The 15,940-nt window shown below is 31.2% G+C and overlaps 1 protein-coding gene across 2 annotated transcripts in view; it reads left to right on the top strand.

Annotated features, from left to right (window-relative positions):
* Window positions 1-36: 36 nt before the first annotated feature.
* The window catches only part of LOC127735313 (protein neuralized-like), a 38,143-nt gene continuing 22,239 nt past the window's right edge, over window positions 37-15,940 (top strand). Inside the window, exon 1 of one of the 2 annotated variants that reach the window (XM_052245459.1) lies at window positions 37-171. In XM_052245459.1, coding sequence (XP_052101419.1) covers window positions 138-171 — 34 coding nt within the window. In that variant the 5' untranslated portion in view covers window positions 37-137. Of the gene's footprint in view, window positions 172-13,445; window positions 13,789-15,940 lie in introns of those variants that run through there. The other variant, XM_052245458.1, reaches the window with a different exon arrangement.

Genomic DNA, 15,940 nt, shown 5'->3' with positions numbered 1-15,940 from the left:
CTAAATATATGTCATTGTCTTAGGCGGCATACCATATTGGAACTTCCTGCAATCTGTCACCACAGTGCCAAACGTTTATATTTATGTGTCTTTCAGAAACTAGAAGAGCTGCTTAGCTCAGTTCGGTGTCAAACAGTATGGGAAACCACAATTCAAACCATTCTGGGAAAGGTAATAGTTTATGTATCTTTATTTCTATTTTTTTTTTGGTGGGAAAATTTAAGCGGTCACAAGACACAACCCCCTCATTGTCCAGTTGCATGATCTTGTCTCCAGTTGTTGGAAAGAGTGCCACCACCAGTTCCTGTACACTTGAATGTTTCAGGACCCACCTACATTAGAACTAGACTGTCATCCAGTATTTTTCTCAACTTCTCTGTATGTAGTCATAAAAATTATGCAACACAAATTACTCGATTTCTTTTAAAATTATTTACATGTGCACCCTAAAGTGGCATATTTATCAGTTCAATGTACTAATAAAATAATGTTACATGTAGAAGTTGAAATGGAGGCTTGTCATACCCTTTTTTCAGAATTTTGGGTCCTCCATGCTCTTCAACTTCATACTTTATTTTGCCTTTTAATATTTTTTATTGTAGAACATTGATGTTTGAGTCTTTTTTAGATGAAACTTGTGTATGGCATATTCAACATTTTAAGCGTGGTTTCTATGATGAGTTTATATACTTTTTAGATTGAACTCAGCTTGCATAAATTTACGAATGCCATATACATGATATAAATACATTGTGTACTTGGTCAGAGGATTCTCATTTAATAAATATTGAGAGACATTAAATTCACCAGAAATGAGGGAAAATGATATTAAATCTTAATATGTGTGATTCACACAACATTGAAGAACTAGTAAGAGACTAACATTCTGTGTTTTAAAAAAGTTGATATTTCATTGAGGACAAAGAGGAATAGTAAAGCCATTTAAGAAAATGATAAACCATCGTTTTGACTACAACTTAAAGAAAGAATAAAAAAATGGAATTTGATAACAAAAGTAAATACATTTATCTACAGAACAAATATACAGATCCATTTTTAAGAGGGTAATTTTTATGATTTTTATTGCGAACCCAATGAAAGTTTTCCACAGTGTCATCTCTATCTTGACCAGGTATTTAAACTTTTGCATGTTCACCTGTCCTATTGAATAGATACAATAGCTATTGTTCTCTGTGTAGTTTATTCTCTGGGACCTTTAAATTTCTTCTAAGAGAAATCTATCACTCATTGATTAAATTACTTGAGTAAAAAAAATTTCTTATATATAGACAAAAATACTGTTTTTATACTCATTAACTGTGTGTGATGATGTAGTTATTCAATATTAATAATATATTTTCATTCAGTTTAATATAAACATTGATTCAATCATAAAAACTTTCAACATTGTTCCTTTTAAAAAAAAATTTGTTTGACATGAATAAGAACTTGAAAATAATGATGTTTCAAATTAAGATCTTCTTAAATGTATTCTATAACTAAACAAAAAAAAATCAAATTTCAATAGGAACATTGATAAAACTTTTGTTAGAAATCAACTTTTTATGATTGAATCAATGTTTATATTAAACTGAATGTAAATATATTATTAATATTGAAAAAATACATCAGCACACGCAATTAATGAGTATAAAAAAGTATTTTTGTCTATATATAAGAATTTTTTTTTACACAGGTAATTTAATCAATGAATGATAGATTTCTCTTAGAAGAAATTTAAAGGTCCCAGTGAATAAACTACACAGAGAAAAATAACTATTGTATTCATTCAATAGGACAGGTGAACTTGCAAAAGTTTAAATACCTGGTCAAGATAGAGATGGCACTGTGGAAAACTTTCATTGGGTTCGCAATAAAACATAACACAATTAATGTATTAGAAAAACCTGTATGTTAAAAACATAAACAACACAATGTACTAGAAAAACTTGTAAGAGAATAATGAATATCATATTTGAAAACTTTTTGAAAAAAAAACAGATAGCTTACACAAAAGTAACCCTATAGATTATTGGAAATATATTGATAAACTTAAAGATAAGATAGATTCAATACCAAGAAAAGCAAATTTATAGTCATGTCAGATTCAACTCTTTTGACGGTATAAGCAATCATGAAAAAAGCTAGGTCTTAAGAAATCATATATTAAAACAGAAATTTAAACTAGATGATCTAGAGAAGGAAAATTTTGTAATGAGCTTGATTATGAAATTATGAAAGAGGCCATTATTGCAGATATTTAAAGTCCTAAAAATGACACCGCTTAGATGTGGTTTTAGTAAAATAATCTATCTGCTGTTATTGAATGTAGTCAAACCATCCTTTGTATAAGTTTATTGAAAGTGTTTAATGAGGTTTTTTTCAGGGTGTATCCTAAATTGTTGTCATCAGGTTACATGTTATTGTACATAACACCAATGTATAAAAAAAAGTCAATATTTGATCCCTCTAACATGTCTTATTAAAGGAGAATCCCTGTAAGTGAAAAATTAGTAAATTGTCAATAAGATACTTGACAGTGGACTGAATACCTATATTTGAATAATTTTATTTGTATATAGCAGATTGGCAGTGACTGTCATGCAACAGACTACAGATTTGTTTTGAATACACTCATTAATGAATGTATAAAAAATGGATAAAAAGAATTATATACATGTTTTATGGACTTCAAATGTAAGTTTGACTCTGTACTTCACATGAATTTATTCTATACCTAAAAATAAATAGGGTTGGCTCCAAATTTTTGAGTATAATAAAATCTGTGTACAAAAATATACAGGTACATGTACATGATCATACTGATGTATGCATAAAAATCGAAAAAACAGAATATCACAGCATTCTTTAAATCTACTATTAAAGTTAGACAAGGTGATAATCTAAATCCTCTGCTATTTAATTTGTGTATAAGTAATCTACACAATGTACCTGATCAATTAGATTCATCATGTGACCTAGTATCACTTGATAGCTCCTACATTAATTGTCTTAACTACATGTATGCAGGTGTAAACAACAAGTAAATCACAAAACTGTACCAATAAACTACAAAAATGTATAAAATGCTGTATGTTGTTTATTCTACATTTGCTAGAGGTATAGGGGGAGGGTTGAGATCTCACAAAACATGTTTAACCCGCCTCATTTTTGTCATTGTCCCAAGTCAGGAACCTCTGGCCATTGTTAGTCTTGTATGCTTTTTTAATTTCTGTTTATTTATATGTTTCAGAGTTTAGTGTGATGTCCATTTTCTATGAACTAGTACACATTTTTGTATTGGGGCCAGCTGATGCCCGCCTCTGTGTGCAGGATTTTCTCGCTGTGTTGAAGACCCTTTGGTGGCCTTGGGCTATTTTCTGCTCTTTGGTCGGGTTGTTGTCCTTTTGACACATTCACTGTTTCCATTCTCATTTTTAAGTTTGCATAAGATTGGGAGCTAGGTATAAATATTGAAAAAAAACTAAAGTTTCATATCTTTAACAAGTCCGATAGATTTAAAGAATATATATTTTAAAAATAATGATGTGAACAAAAAAAGTGTAAAAAGGTATCATTTTTTAGGTGTCAGCTTTTCAGCTTCAGGTACCAATTCCTATGCTAAACAAAACCTCCATAAAAGGGCTTAAAGGCATACTTAAAATTATGTAAAGCTTTTGCATCCTCTTAACCAAAAGTTTCATCCCTTATGTATGTTTTCCATCATACAGTTAAAACATTCTCATTACATATATATGGCTTAGAAATTGGGGAAAGTTTTCCAGCTGATAAATTTAAGAATGAACAAATGAGAGTTTTGTCAGAAGAAATAGACAAACTAGTCATGGAGAAAATACCCCCCTTATTTCTGTAAAATCAAATACTACTTACGTTGGAGTACAGGGTGAACTTGGGAGTTAACAATATTGGATAAGACTCCAGGATGTAAAGCTTGGAAATAATGTCAAAAACAGTGTTATATCATTAGCTGATAGGGGACTTTGGTGGCCAAGTGGTCTAAGTAGTCCATCTACTACATCACTAGCCTGTCAACACTGAGGTAGTCAGTTCTAATCCTGCACATGGCCAGTGCTTTCGACTCCAATCTTAATTAACTAGGATTGTCAGGTTTTCCATCCAAAGGTTGTGGTTCTCTCCGGGCACTTCAACTTCCTCCACCAATAAAAACTGACCGTCACAAAATAGCCAATAGGGCTGAAAGTATCGTTAAACAACAATTAATCAATAAACCATTAGCTGATAGGACATCATGCTCTATGTTTCTAGATAATAAAGTATCAAGGGTTGGTCTTCATCGATTTTTTAGATTTTAAAATTTTTAAAAATTTCAATAATTATAAAAGAACTTATATAATTATAAATTGAATATAAACTGAAAATAAAATGTAATAAGATATACATGGATATAGACGAAGGAAACAAAATAAAAATTAGGAGATGTTGTATCATTGCCAATGAGACAACTATCCACCATAGTCCAATGACATGGATGTAAGCAACTATAAGTCACTGTACAGCTTCAACAATGAGCAAAACCCATACTGCCTTGCATGCTTTAAAAAGCCCTGACATGACAAAATGTAAAACTATTCAAATAATAATAATAATAATAATAATAATAATAATAATAATAAATTATTTATTTAAAGAGGGTAAACACAGTTAGTTACAATTACTAATCTTCCCTGAGGTCCTCATATACAATACAAATAAAAAAATAATAATAAGAGAAAAAAGCAAACATACAACATATTAACACATAGTCAGTTCACAATTGTATAGTCATGATAGTTCAGTGTACATGTACCATTAGAACATGTAAAAAAGTTACAGAGTGCATGTTGTAAATAGATATTATATACAAATCAAAATAATACATTCTAAAAAAAGTAATAGTTGCAATCATTTCAAGACTGAATATTGGGACTGCCTCAAGTATCGTTTTATAATTTTTTTTTAAACAAAAAGTTTTTTGCACTTTACGCATTTCATATGGTAGAAATAATAAAACCATATGACATGATGCTCCATGAAAAATATGATAGACATGAACCAACAACAACCACTGGCAGAATAACAAGCTTGGGACCGAATGTGGCAAGTTTTCATGCTTGTGAGTGCTTAACCCTCCCCTAACCTGGGACAGGGGTGTAACAACACAGCATAAGACAAAAGTTTACATTGTTTATGCTTCAGGCAAGTAACACAATTCTGCTGGGATAAGTTCTACAAAATTGAATAGTTTTAAGTCACATGTATTTCCCTTTTAATATTCTAAAGGAGATCTCCAACAACTCCTTCTTTGAATACAACATTTGTTTAGAAATACTTTAATGTAATAGTTAACATAATGTTGTGTAAAGTTGGCTGACATGGACAAGGCTTTTATGATATAGATACAGTTTTAGCTAAACCTGATATCTCTTTTTTTATTTCATCATATTTGTTACTGCATTGAAATAACAAATAAAGTATAGATTCTGATGACCAACTTCAACAAATAAAATTTCATAAGTAATACTTGTGCTTGAGGCCAAATATTAAGGAGGCCCAAATAAAAAAAAAAACGTAATCTCGTGTGTTCTCCCCAGGATTTCAAATAGCACTGTTTCCCAAAAATTATAGCACAACTTTTATATTAAATTCTATTATAAAATCTATTCATATGAAATATAAATTTGATTTAACTTGTATACATCAAGAATGAATGACTTTATTTGGTATATAATCATCAAGAATATAAGGCCAGCACCAATGAAACAAAATTATGTGGACAACGAAATTCAGTCTGAACTAAGTTTCTTACATTGGGCATGATCAACATTTAAATTCAGATTTGTTTAAGTTTTTACCATAAAATTCAAGGTTTTTTATACGACCGCAAAAAAATTTTGTGGTCGTATATTGGTATGACGTCCGGCGTCGTCGTCCGAAGACACATTGGTTTTCGCACTCTAACTTTAGTTTAAGTGAATGGATCTTTTTGAAATTTGACCATAAGGTTAAATACCACAAAAGGAAGGTTGGGATTGATTTTGGGGGTTATGGTACCAACAGTTAAGGAATTAGGGGCCAAAAAGGGGCCAAAAATAAGCATTTTCTAGTTTCCAGACAATACCTGTGGAACGGTGTATGGATCTCTCTGAAATTATACTACAAGTTTCCATACCACAAAGGGATGGTTAGGATTTGCTTTGGGGGGGTTATGGCTCAAACCGTTTATGAATTAGGGGCAAAAAAGGGGGAAAAACAAGGTTGTCCTGGTTAATGGACAAATACTTTATTACAAAACATAATTTAAAGCAGTGTAAGGGAGATAAATCAAATACATCATTGAAATTATCTCCCTTACACTGCTTTTAAATTATGTATAAAGTAATGGTTAATGAACAATAAAGATAATTTAAAACAGTGTAAGGGAGGTAATCCAAATACAACGTTTTGGTTACTTCCCTTACACTGCTTTTAAATTATGTTTAAAGAAATGCATATTTATAAAGGAAGACCAGTAAAAATATCTGCAAATGTTGCATCTTTTTTTTTTACAAAAAAATCCATATGAAAGATTTGACACTATATTTTTAATTCTATTATAAAATAGGTTAAGTTAGCACTATGGTAAATTTAAATGGGTAATTATGGTTGCCAACTCCATTGGAAATTTGAATTGAGATTATGACCATATCTTGAGGGAAAGAATTTTTTTGGGGGAAAAAAGGAGGGGGGGGGGGGATAAAAAGAAATTGTAGGGGGTTAATTTTTTCTCATTTCAGATTTCAGAAATTAAAAAGAATTATTCTTCAAATATTATTTATTTTTCAAATTTCAAATATTGAAAAATTTCAAGAAGTAATCTTTAATTGCATAGTATGGCGCATTAGATTTGTAAAATCTTTGATCACATTTATTTATTTGTTTTGCCGAATCTAACAGTGTATTTAGATTTTTAATTTTGGGTCCAGTTTTCAAATTGGTCTACATTAAGGTCCAAAGGGTCCAAAATTAAACTTTGTTTGATTTTAGCAAAAATTGAATAGATGAGGTTCTTTGATATGCTGAATCTAAACATGTATTTAGATTTTTGATTTTTGACCCAGTTTTCAAGTTGGTCCAAATTGGGGTCCAAAATTAAACTTTGTTTGATTTCAACAAAAATTGAATATATGGGGTTCTTTGATATGCTGAATCTAACCATGTATTTAGATTTTTATTTGTGGACCCCGTTATCAAATTGGTTCATATTGAGGTCAAAAGGGTCCAAAATTAAACTTTGTTTGATTTCAACTAAAATTGAATTATTGGGGTTCTTTGATATTCCAAATCTAACCGTGTATTAAGATTTTTAATTTTGGGTCCTGTTTTTTAAATTGGTCTACATTAAGGTCCAAAGGGTCTAAAATTAAACTTAGTTTGATTTTAACAAAAATTGAATTCTTGGGGTTCTTTGATATGCTGAATCTAAACATGTGTTTAGATTTTTGATTATGGGCCCAGTTTTCAAGTTGGTCCAAGATAGGGTCCAGTATTTAAACTTTGTTTGATTTCAACAAAAATTGAATATATGGGGTTCTTTGATATGCTGAATCTAAACATGTATTTAGATTTTTTATTTGTGGGCCCCGCTATCAAATTGGTTCATATTGAGGTCAAAAGGGTCCAAAATTAAACTTTGTTTGATTTCATCAAAAATTGAATTATTGGGGTTCTTTGATATGCCAAATCTAATTGTGATTTTTGATTATGGGCCCAGTTTTCAAGTTGGACCAAATTGGGGTCCAAAATTAAACTTTGTTTGATTTCAACAAAAATTGAATATATGAGGTTCTTTGATATGCTGAATCTAACCATGTATTTAGATTTTTTATTTGTGGGCCCCGCTATCAAATTGGTTCATATTGAGGTCAAAAGGGTCCAAAATTAAACTTTGTTTGATTTCATCAAAAATTGAATTATTGGGGTTCTTTGATATGCCAAATCTAATTGTGTTTTTAGATTTTTAATTTGGGTCCCTTTTTTAAATTGGTCTTCATTGAGGTCCAAAGGGTCCAAAATTAAACTTAGTTTGATTTTAACAAAAATTGAATTCTTGGGGTTCTTTGATATGCTGAATCTAAACATGTGTTTAGATTTTTGATTATGGGCCCAGTTTTCAAGTTTGTCAAAGTTGGGGTCCAAAATTAAACTTTTTTTGATTTCAACAAAAATTGAATATATGGGGTTCTTTGATATGCTGAATCTAACCATGAATTTAGATTTTTTATTTGTGGGCCCCGCTATCAAATTGGTTCATATTGAGGTCAAACGGGTCCAAAATAAAACTTTGTTTGATTTCATCAAAAATTGAATTATTGGGGTTCTTTGATATTCCAAATCTAACCGTGTATTTAGGTTTTTTAATTTTAAGTCCCCTTTTTTAAATTGGTCTACATTAAGGTCCAAAGGGTCCAAAATTAAACTTAGTTTGATTTTAGCAAAAATTGAATTCTTGGGGTTCTTTGATATGCTGAATCTAAACGTGTTTAGATTTTTGATTATGGGCCCAGTTTTCAAGTTTGTCAAAGTTGGGGTCCAAAATTAAACTTTATTTGATTTCAACAAAAATTGAATATATGGGGTTCTTTGATATGCTGAATCTAACCATGTATTTTGATTTTGGACATTGGACCATAATAGGTAATTAAAAAAAATCAAGTTCTTAGACCACATTCTTTCTGTGTCAGAAACCTATGCTGTGTCAAATATTTAATAACAATCCAAATTCAGAGCTGTATCAAGCTTGAATGTTGTGTCCATACTTGCCCCAACTGTTCAGGGTTCGACCTCTGCGGTCGTATCAAGCTGCGCCCCAGCGAAGCATTTTATTTTAAAAAGTGTACAGAAAGGATTGTACATGAAATTTGTAGTTAGTAAAAAACTCAGGTGAATGATGATATTCAGTATATATATATATATATATGTATAAATTTTTTTTTGGAAATAGTTTTACATCTTGTAATTGTTGCATTGAACTTACTGTAAGAGCTTTTTGTATTGCCTTCAGTGTTTCATTATTTTTCATTTGAACTGGTATAGTACTCATTGTAGGCAGTCGTCCCTCAAATCTTGTCAGTGAATTTATAGAACATTTAAGGGGTCTTTTTAGGAAACTTTTACTAGCCTGACAACATTTGTACTGGCTTGGTTATATTGATAGAGCATGTGGTTAAATCTGAAGACTGCTCAGTGCTGCAGGAAGTACTTTTCCATTCCTTATGTTCAATGAATACCTTACATAGAAATTCCTCAATAAAAATGGTTTTAAGTACAGTGAAGAACTAGCATGAAAAGGCTTACAGTATCCGGTCCTCAAAGGTACTGCCTCTTATAAAAGGCCTGTGCCAAGCATTCATTATATCATATATATACAGGTAATATACAATTTCAACCTTTATAATTATTACATAACATGACTTGTACAAGGCATCTTGAAAATTGTATGGTTCCCTCTAGCTTGTCTAGATGTGGTAATTTTGTAATTTGGTTACTGTCTTATCTACATCTTCTATTCATAATGTACACCCCTTTCCTTTTTAGCAATTATTATAAAAGTTTATATAGATATGCGTTTAAAAAGATTTACAATGTTTATTTTTCAAGAACATTTTTAATCCCTAATTACCATTACTATATTTAACTTTAGCATTTTACTGTAATATGTCTATTTACATGTCCCTTTTATCCAGCCTTCATTGAATTCAATGAATGACCAACTCTCATACATATAATGTATTACAAAATTATACAGAATTCCATTGTGACCAACTGTTCTGGCTAATGGTTATTTTAAAAAAAAATCAAATGAGGAATTGCACATGTGTGTGTAAAATCTTCTTTACATCATTGTACATGACCCAGAATTGACCATATCTTAAATAATCAGATGAATCCAATTTTACTACTGATTATAACAGGGTTTTTTTGGTCAAATAAACCCAACATTTTAAAGCTTAAAAATTAAGAAAAAGAAACAATGTAAAAACATAAGCGCCAGTCAAAAAACCTGCTCCTAAGAAATCCAAATTAGCAGTTTCATTTTCACCTGCATAAGCATTGTACATGTGTTAAATTAACATATATATATGACACTGCACAGTTAATATGTCAGCGAAGGACAATAGCATAACAATTTGTATAATTGCTAGCTATGAATTCTTCAACAACTTGCTGCTAAACACAATTTTCAGTTAAAGGAAACATGGTGGCCATATAAGGGGGAAAATCTGTGCTAACATAGGTAGGGAATTTATTTTATGTTTTATTTTTTTACTTTTTAACTAGGATACAGGTAAATTTCAGAACAGGGTATATTCCAAATCAGTACCAAATGAGCATTAATATTTACTGAACATTTTAGGAGAGAAGTAATAGTTATACACCGAGGGATAGGTGTGTCTGGATAAGAAACCCCTCCGGCCTCCGGCCGTCGGGGTTTCTTATCCAGACACGCCGTATCCCGAGGTGTATAACTAACTTACACCCCGTGCTAAACCCTATATTTCTTAACATTAATTACTAAAGGAAAAAGAATGGATAGCTTATTTATTTACAATATCAAACCATGATTTATAAGATTTTTTTTACATGAAACCCCACTAGTAACCTTACTTTGGCTATCTTCGTTCAAACTTTGACAAGTGAGTAGATTTTACAAATGTCAAAGATGCTGTTTTGCATATTTCCGTTATAAATCTTTGTGCTAATATGAATCAGCAGGTCAAGGTTGACCGTTTCGTGCATTCTTATTACAAAAAAAAAAAATGCTCCTTATATGCAGTTGTCAATATGAACGGGTATAAGACCTTTTTGAGTCAAGCGTTGGATTTGGTAGAAGAGACTAAAGATAAAGGCAATATAATAACCCAAAGTACTTACCTATATCAGTTTAATGAAGGTAATAATAAATGTATTTTATATGTTACGGTTTTATAACCCCCCCCCCACCTATTTTCAAGAATAAACAAACATTCATATTCGGACATACTGAGGATAGGTGTGTCTGGATTAGAAATCCGAGGACCGGTAATACTCAACATACAAAAATACAGATTGAATATTTAGGAACTCCCTTTTTTGTGGGGCAATCCAGGGGTGGAGGTACGTGAGTTAGAATCACCGTTTTTTTAAAGATAAATGCTTAAGAATAGAGACATATGACCGGGATCAGTGACTATCAATGCATTTGAATGGGGAAACATGGTTGGAACCCCCCTTTTTATCCTGGGTTGGGACCCCCCCCCCCCCCCCCCCCTTTTAAAAGTGGCTGAATCCACGGCTGGGGATCAAAAGTTTTACCTTCAAGCAGAGGAGTATTTAAAGGATTTTTTTTTATTCAAAATAGATGCTTAATACTTTTTTCGCTATTTGAATTTCAAATAGCGAAACAATTTAAAAAAAAAAACACATTTCAGGAAATTTAAATTGAATTTCCTAAAATGTGTTTTTTTTTTTTATATCTTGAAACAACTTGTAGTGAACACTATGAGTAATTTCTTTTGTTCATGCTATTTAAAAAAAATAATAAATTTCTATTGTTATGAATAACAATGGACTGTGTTTTCGGGATATAGAAGCAGGGGTTTCCAGAAACCCCACTCGTCACACCCTGTGGTCAAAATCCATTGTTCTTCGTTACAATAGATCTATTCAATTTACACTTGTTTCAGAAATAGAAACTATGAAGTATAACAATAGAACTGGGGTGTAAGAAAGCTAGATACATCATTTTGATTTGGTAATTGCCTGATTCAGTGTTTGACATTTAGACCACATCTCCAAATGTGTTTCATATTGCTAAGACACCTACACATGTTAATTTAGGTTGAATAACTATAATATTTATTTCCTCTTTTATTAATATATTTCATATAGCTAACTGGTATAAAGAGAATGAAAAAAAAAAACTTTAGTCTGGTAGCTGAACAAGAACTGTTGAAAATCAAATGTTTGAGATGTGCTTTATTCTTTATTTTCTGACCAATTCAGACAATTTTTGCGCAAATGCAAGAAAAAAATGAGGTTTGGGGGGTCTGAGGCAGGGATGGTTGGGAGGCAGGAAACACGCATATATTTTATTTGGCCTAAATATAAGTACAGGTAGAAACAAGAATTTAACAGAAGTGGTTAAGTGTAGGCAATTGTACACTAGTTTGATTTTTTAATGAGAATATAGGCTGTAATAAATAAAAAAAAGTATAGCTTCAATTGTAGTTGGTGTACTTTTACTTGTGCAAAAGTAATTAAAAAACTCCTGTTATAAATCGCTATAAATTTTATTATCAATATGCCAGATAAGTTGAATGGAAGATTGCATTCATCGGTTGTCTTTAAAAAACTTTAAAAAAAAATCTCAAATAGAAATAAAATTAGAAAGCAAATTGTACATTAATAACTATATACCAGTTAATTTTAAGTCCTCCATCAATGCTTCAACAAATGTCATAAATATATGCTGACAGTAACCAAGAGATATTTTGCCAGCAGTTTTTTTACATAAGACATTGAAAAGTTGCCAATTGATACAAGGTTCTTTTGAAAACCAGCAAAGAACTTTTATTCAGTGGTAATTATAATTGTTAATTGAAAAACTACTTATAAACACATGAAAGCTGTAAAATTCAGCACCACTTTTGACGTACTTTAGATATAACTTGCTGTATCATTTTAAAGCATATTGAAAGAATTAAGAGAAAACCATTTAACTGTGCATCAGAGATCATTTCTAGTTATGTCAGCTAATTATACTGTAAAACTATTGAGCCTCAAATCTGTTGCTATGGGCAACAAGAAATATACAAACTTTTTATCACTAAAACTGCTGTAGATGCCGACTTAGATAGTATGATTTCTTTATTTTGTCAGTGGGGAAGGTATCAACAGGCTGATTACTCTCTTGAGAGATTTGAATTAATGTTGGAAAGGGGGGAAATGTTTTTGAACATTTATATAGTGGGCATTTGACTTATGTGGCTAAAGAGGTCAAAGAAATTAAAATTATCTTCTTTTTCATGTAACTTTTTTGCAGTAGATATTGAGTCTTAATTGGTTTTTTTTATGTAATGCAGTTTCTTACATGAAAAAAAACCCACTATTATTTCCAATTTGTTAAATTTTATACTAGTTATTGTTGTTTTTATTCTCCCATCCTTGGAATCTGAATTTATTTGCATTTAACTTGTTAATTAAATAAGAAAGGAAAATTATAAATCTTTATGTCTATAGACTTTATACATGTATGTAAATCTAATTTATACAGTTAAGAAATGTACTCCAAACTATGTCTTACAGTATATTTTTATTAAAGAAATTTTCAAAACAGAGAACTGTATTTTCAAAAAAAATTTCAAATTTAGGTTTCCCCTGAAGGTTACCCCTTAAAAATCAACAAAACATCTTGATGCATGAATGTGTGAACTAATAAAAATTGGCAAGATGATGGATTTTATCATATGATCAAATACCATTTGAGATTTTCCCTATCACACCAGCTGTTGTAACCTTTAACCCCAGGACAAGATAGAAGATGGAAGAAATGGCAGTTAAATGTATCCCAGGGAGGGGAAATGTGATGCTGTATTAGTTCATAAGACATGGGAATTTGTACGATGGAAAGTGTTATGTTTGATTTGAGTAAAAGTCGTAAACTCAGAAAACGTGGTTCTTTACCAGAACTTTTTCATGCTTTTGAGGGCATGCTTTTTCACAGACGAGGATTAGTTGACAGACGCAATAGTATGTAAATTTTTGTTAAGTTTAAGATGAGGTTCTATAGTTTAGGAGTTTAGCATAATTTTATTATATATGTAAAATTGTTGAGGAAAGGTTTTCAGTATAATTTATAAGAAAAATTGTGATTGCCCTTTTTGTAAGAAAACTGTTTTTAAACATTTTTATTTTGTTCTTTTGTGTATAGCAAAGTAGTGTATATTTAACTATTTGGCAATTTTATTGCATTTTTCACATTTGATGGAACAAAAAATGTGTATCTGGTGTATTTTAACTGTTGTGGATTTGTGAGACCTCATAGGCATTAAAAAAATCCAGACATTTTAGATGTCTGATTATAACTATTGTTTGCTTTCCCCAAGCACAAACTATGTAAGCAAGGAATATCTGAAAGAAAGGAAAGTCAAGCTCCCTTTCAAAACGTTCAATATTTCAGTGAAACGAGAATTATTTTATGATGAAAAAAGTAACCAGTCCTCTTGCTTAATGTCCAAAGGTGGATTTCACCTGTTACAATACACTTCATGTCTGCTTTCCCTTGCCATGTTTGCAATTGCATTTGAATTTGCCCAAATGATTGAATAAGACGACATCATTGTTTATCCACAGACTTTAGATGTCTAGTAGAATTGTCACGAAATACTGAATGCCATAAATTATGATGGATGATCATTTACCCCTTGCTGTGTATTTCATATTACAAAGTTCTGTACTTGAGAAGTTAAAGGGTACTATAAGATTGTACTCTTTCTGTCAGACATTTGATGGGGCTGTCTGGCCCTATCACATATCTATAACTTCCACATTCTATTTTTTTACTAGACAACAGACATTAAGCATTCCTATGGGAACCAATTGTGCCACTCAGCTTGCTGGCTTATTCCTTTATTTTTATAAGGCATACTTCTTACATGAGCTTCTCAAGAAAAATGATAAGAAGCTTTCAACTATATCGGAGATATTCTTTCCCTGACTAATTCAAAGTTTGGTGTCTTTGTTGACTGCATCTATCCCAAATGAACTTGAAATACAGGCTACCACAGGTTCAGTTCAGTCTGCATCATATCTAAACTCATATCTAGAAATTGTCAATGAGGATCAGTTGAGAACTAAACTTTTATGGCAAAAGAGATGATTTCAATTTTCTCATTGTGAACTTTCTTTTTCTGTGTAGCAACATTCCAGGAGTGCCTGCATATGGAGTATATATTTCCCAGTTGATATAATGTTCAAAGGCATGTGTTTCCTATCATGATTACAAGGCAGCTTTTGCAAATGGTAAAGTTGAAGTAAGTCCTTTGAAAGTTTTACAGACTCAATGATGATTTGGTTAATTTATGTTTACAGGTAGCATTGTCATTTTGCTTAGTTTCTTCTGTTACTTATTCTTACATCAAACTTAGACATCTTTTGAACTGAGTTTTGGTAAGTCATGTAAGTCGTGTGAATTTAAAAAATATTTTGTTCATTTATTAGTGTTGTTAGTTTTTTTGATTTTGGTTTATTTGTATGTTTCAGAGTTTAGTGTTGTGTCCGTTGTGCTGAACTAGTATTATTTATTTAGAGGCCAGCTGAAGCCCACCTCAGGGTGCACATTTTCTTGCTGGTCGGGTTGCTGTCTATTTGACACATGTCCCGTTTTCATTCTCTATTCTTTTGGTTGAATGTTATGTAATATTTGTGAGAATGTATTTCTTTATTAATATTACTCTTGGAATATATCTATTATATCTTATCTGACAAATAATCAATTCAAGTCAATTTTTTGATAACTTAAGTTTGCTTAAGGTAAAGATAAAAAGGTAAAATTCATTTAGGATTCAATATCAAGTTATCAACTGTATACAATATAGAAATTAGAAGATGTGGTATAATTGCCAATGAGACAACTCTCTACCAGAGACCAAATGACATAGAAGTTGACAGCTATAGGTCACTGTACGCACAGTTTAAAAACAAACTTTAGTTAAAAAAATATGAAATAAAACAAATACAGCAATGCTTAATGCACTCTCAAGTTGATATCCTTCCAAGGATAACCCATGAAAGTGTTTCCTCCTATTACCAGTGGGGTCCTTAAGGAGCTACCATTTGATTTTTATGGGGGGACTAGGATACAATTTGGAAAAAAAAGGCAGGACAGGAGTTTTGCATAAAA

The sequence above is a fragment of the Mytilus californianus genome, unplaced genomic scaffold (assembly GCF_021869535.1).
Source record: "Mytilus californianus isolate M0D057914Y unplaced genomic scaffold, xbMytCali1.0.p SCAF_3, whole genome shotgun sequence".
NCBI lineage: Eukaryota > Metazoa > Mollusca > Bivalvia > Mytilida > Mytilidae > Mytilus > Mytilus californianus.
The sequence above is the reverse complement of the archived record's forward strand: the minus strand, read 5'-3'. Positions and strand labels throughout refer to the sequence as shown.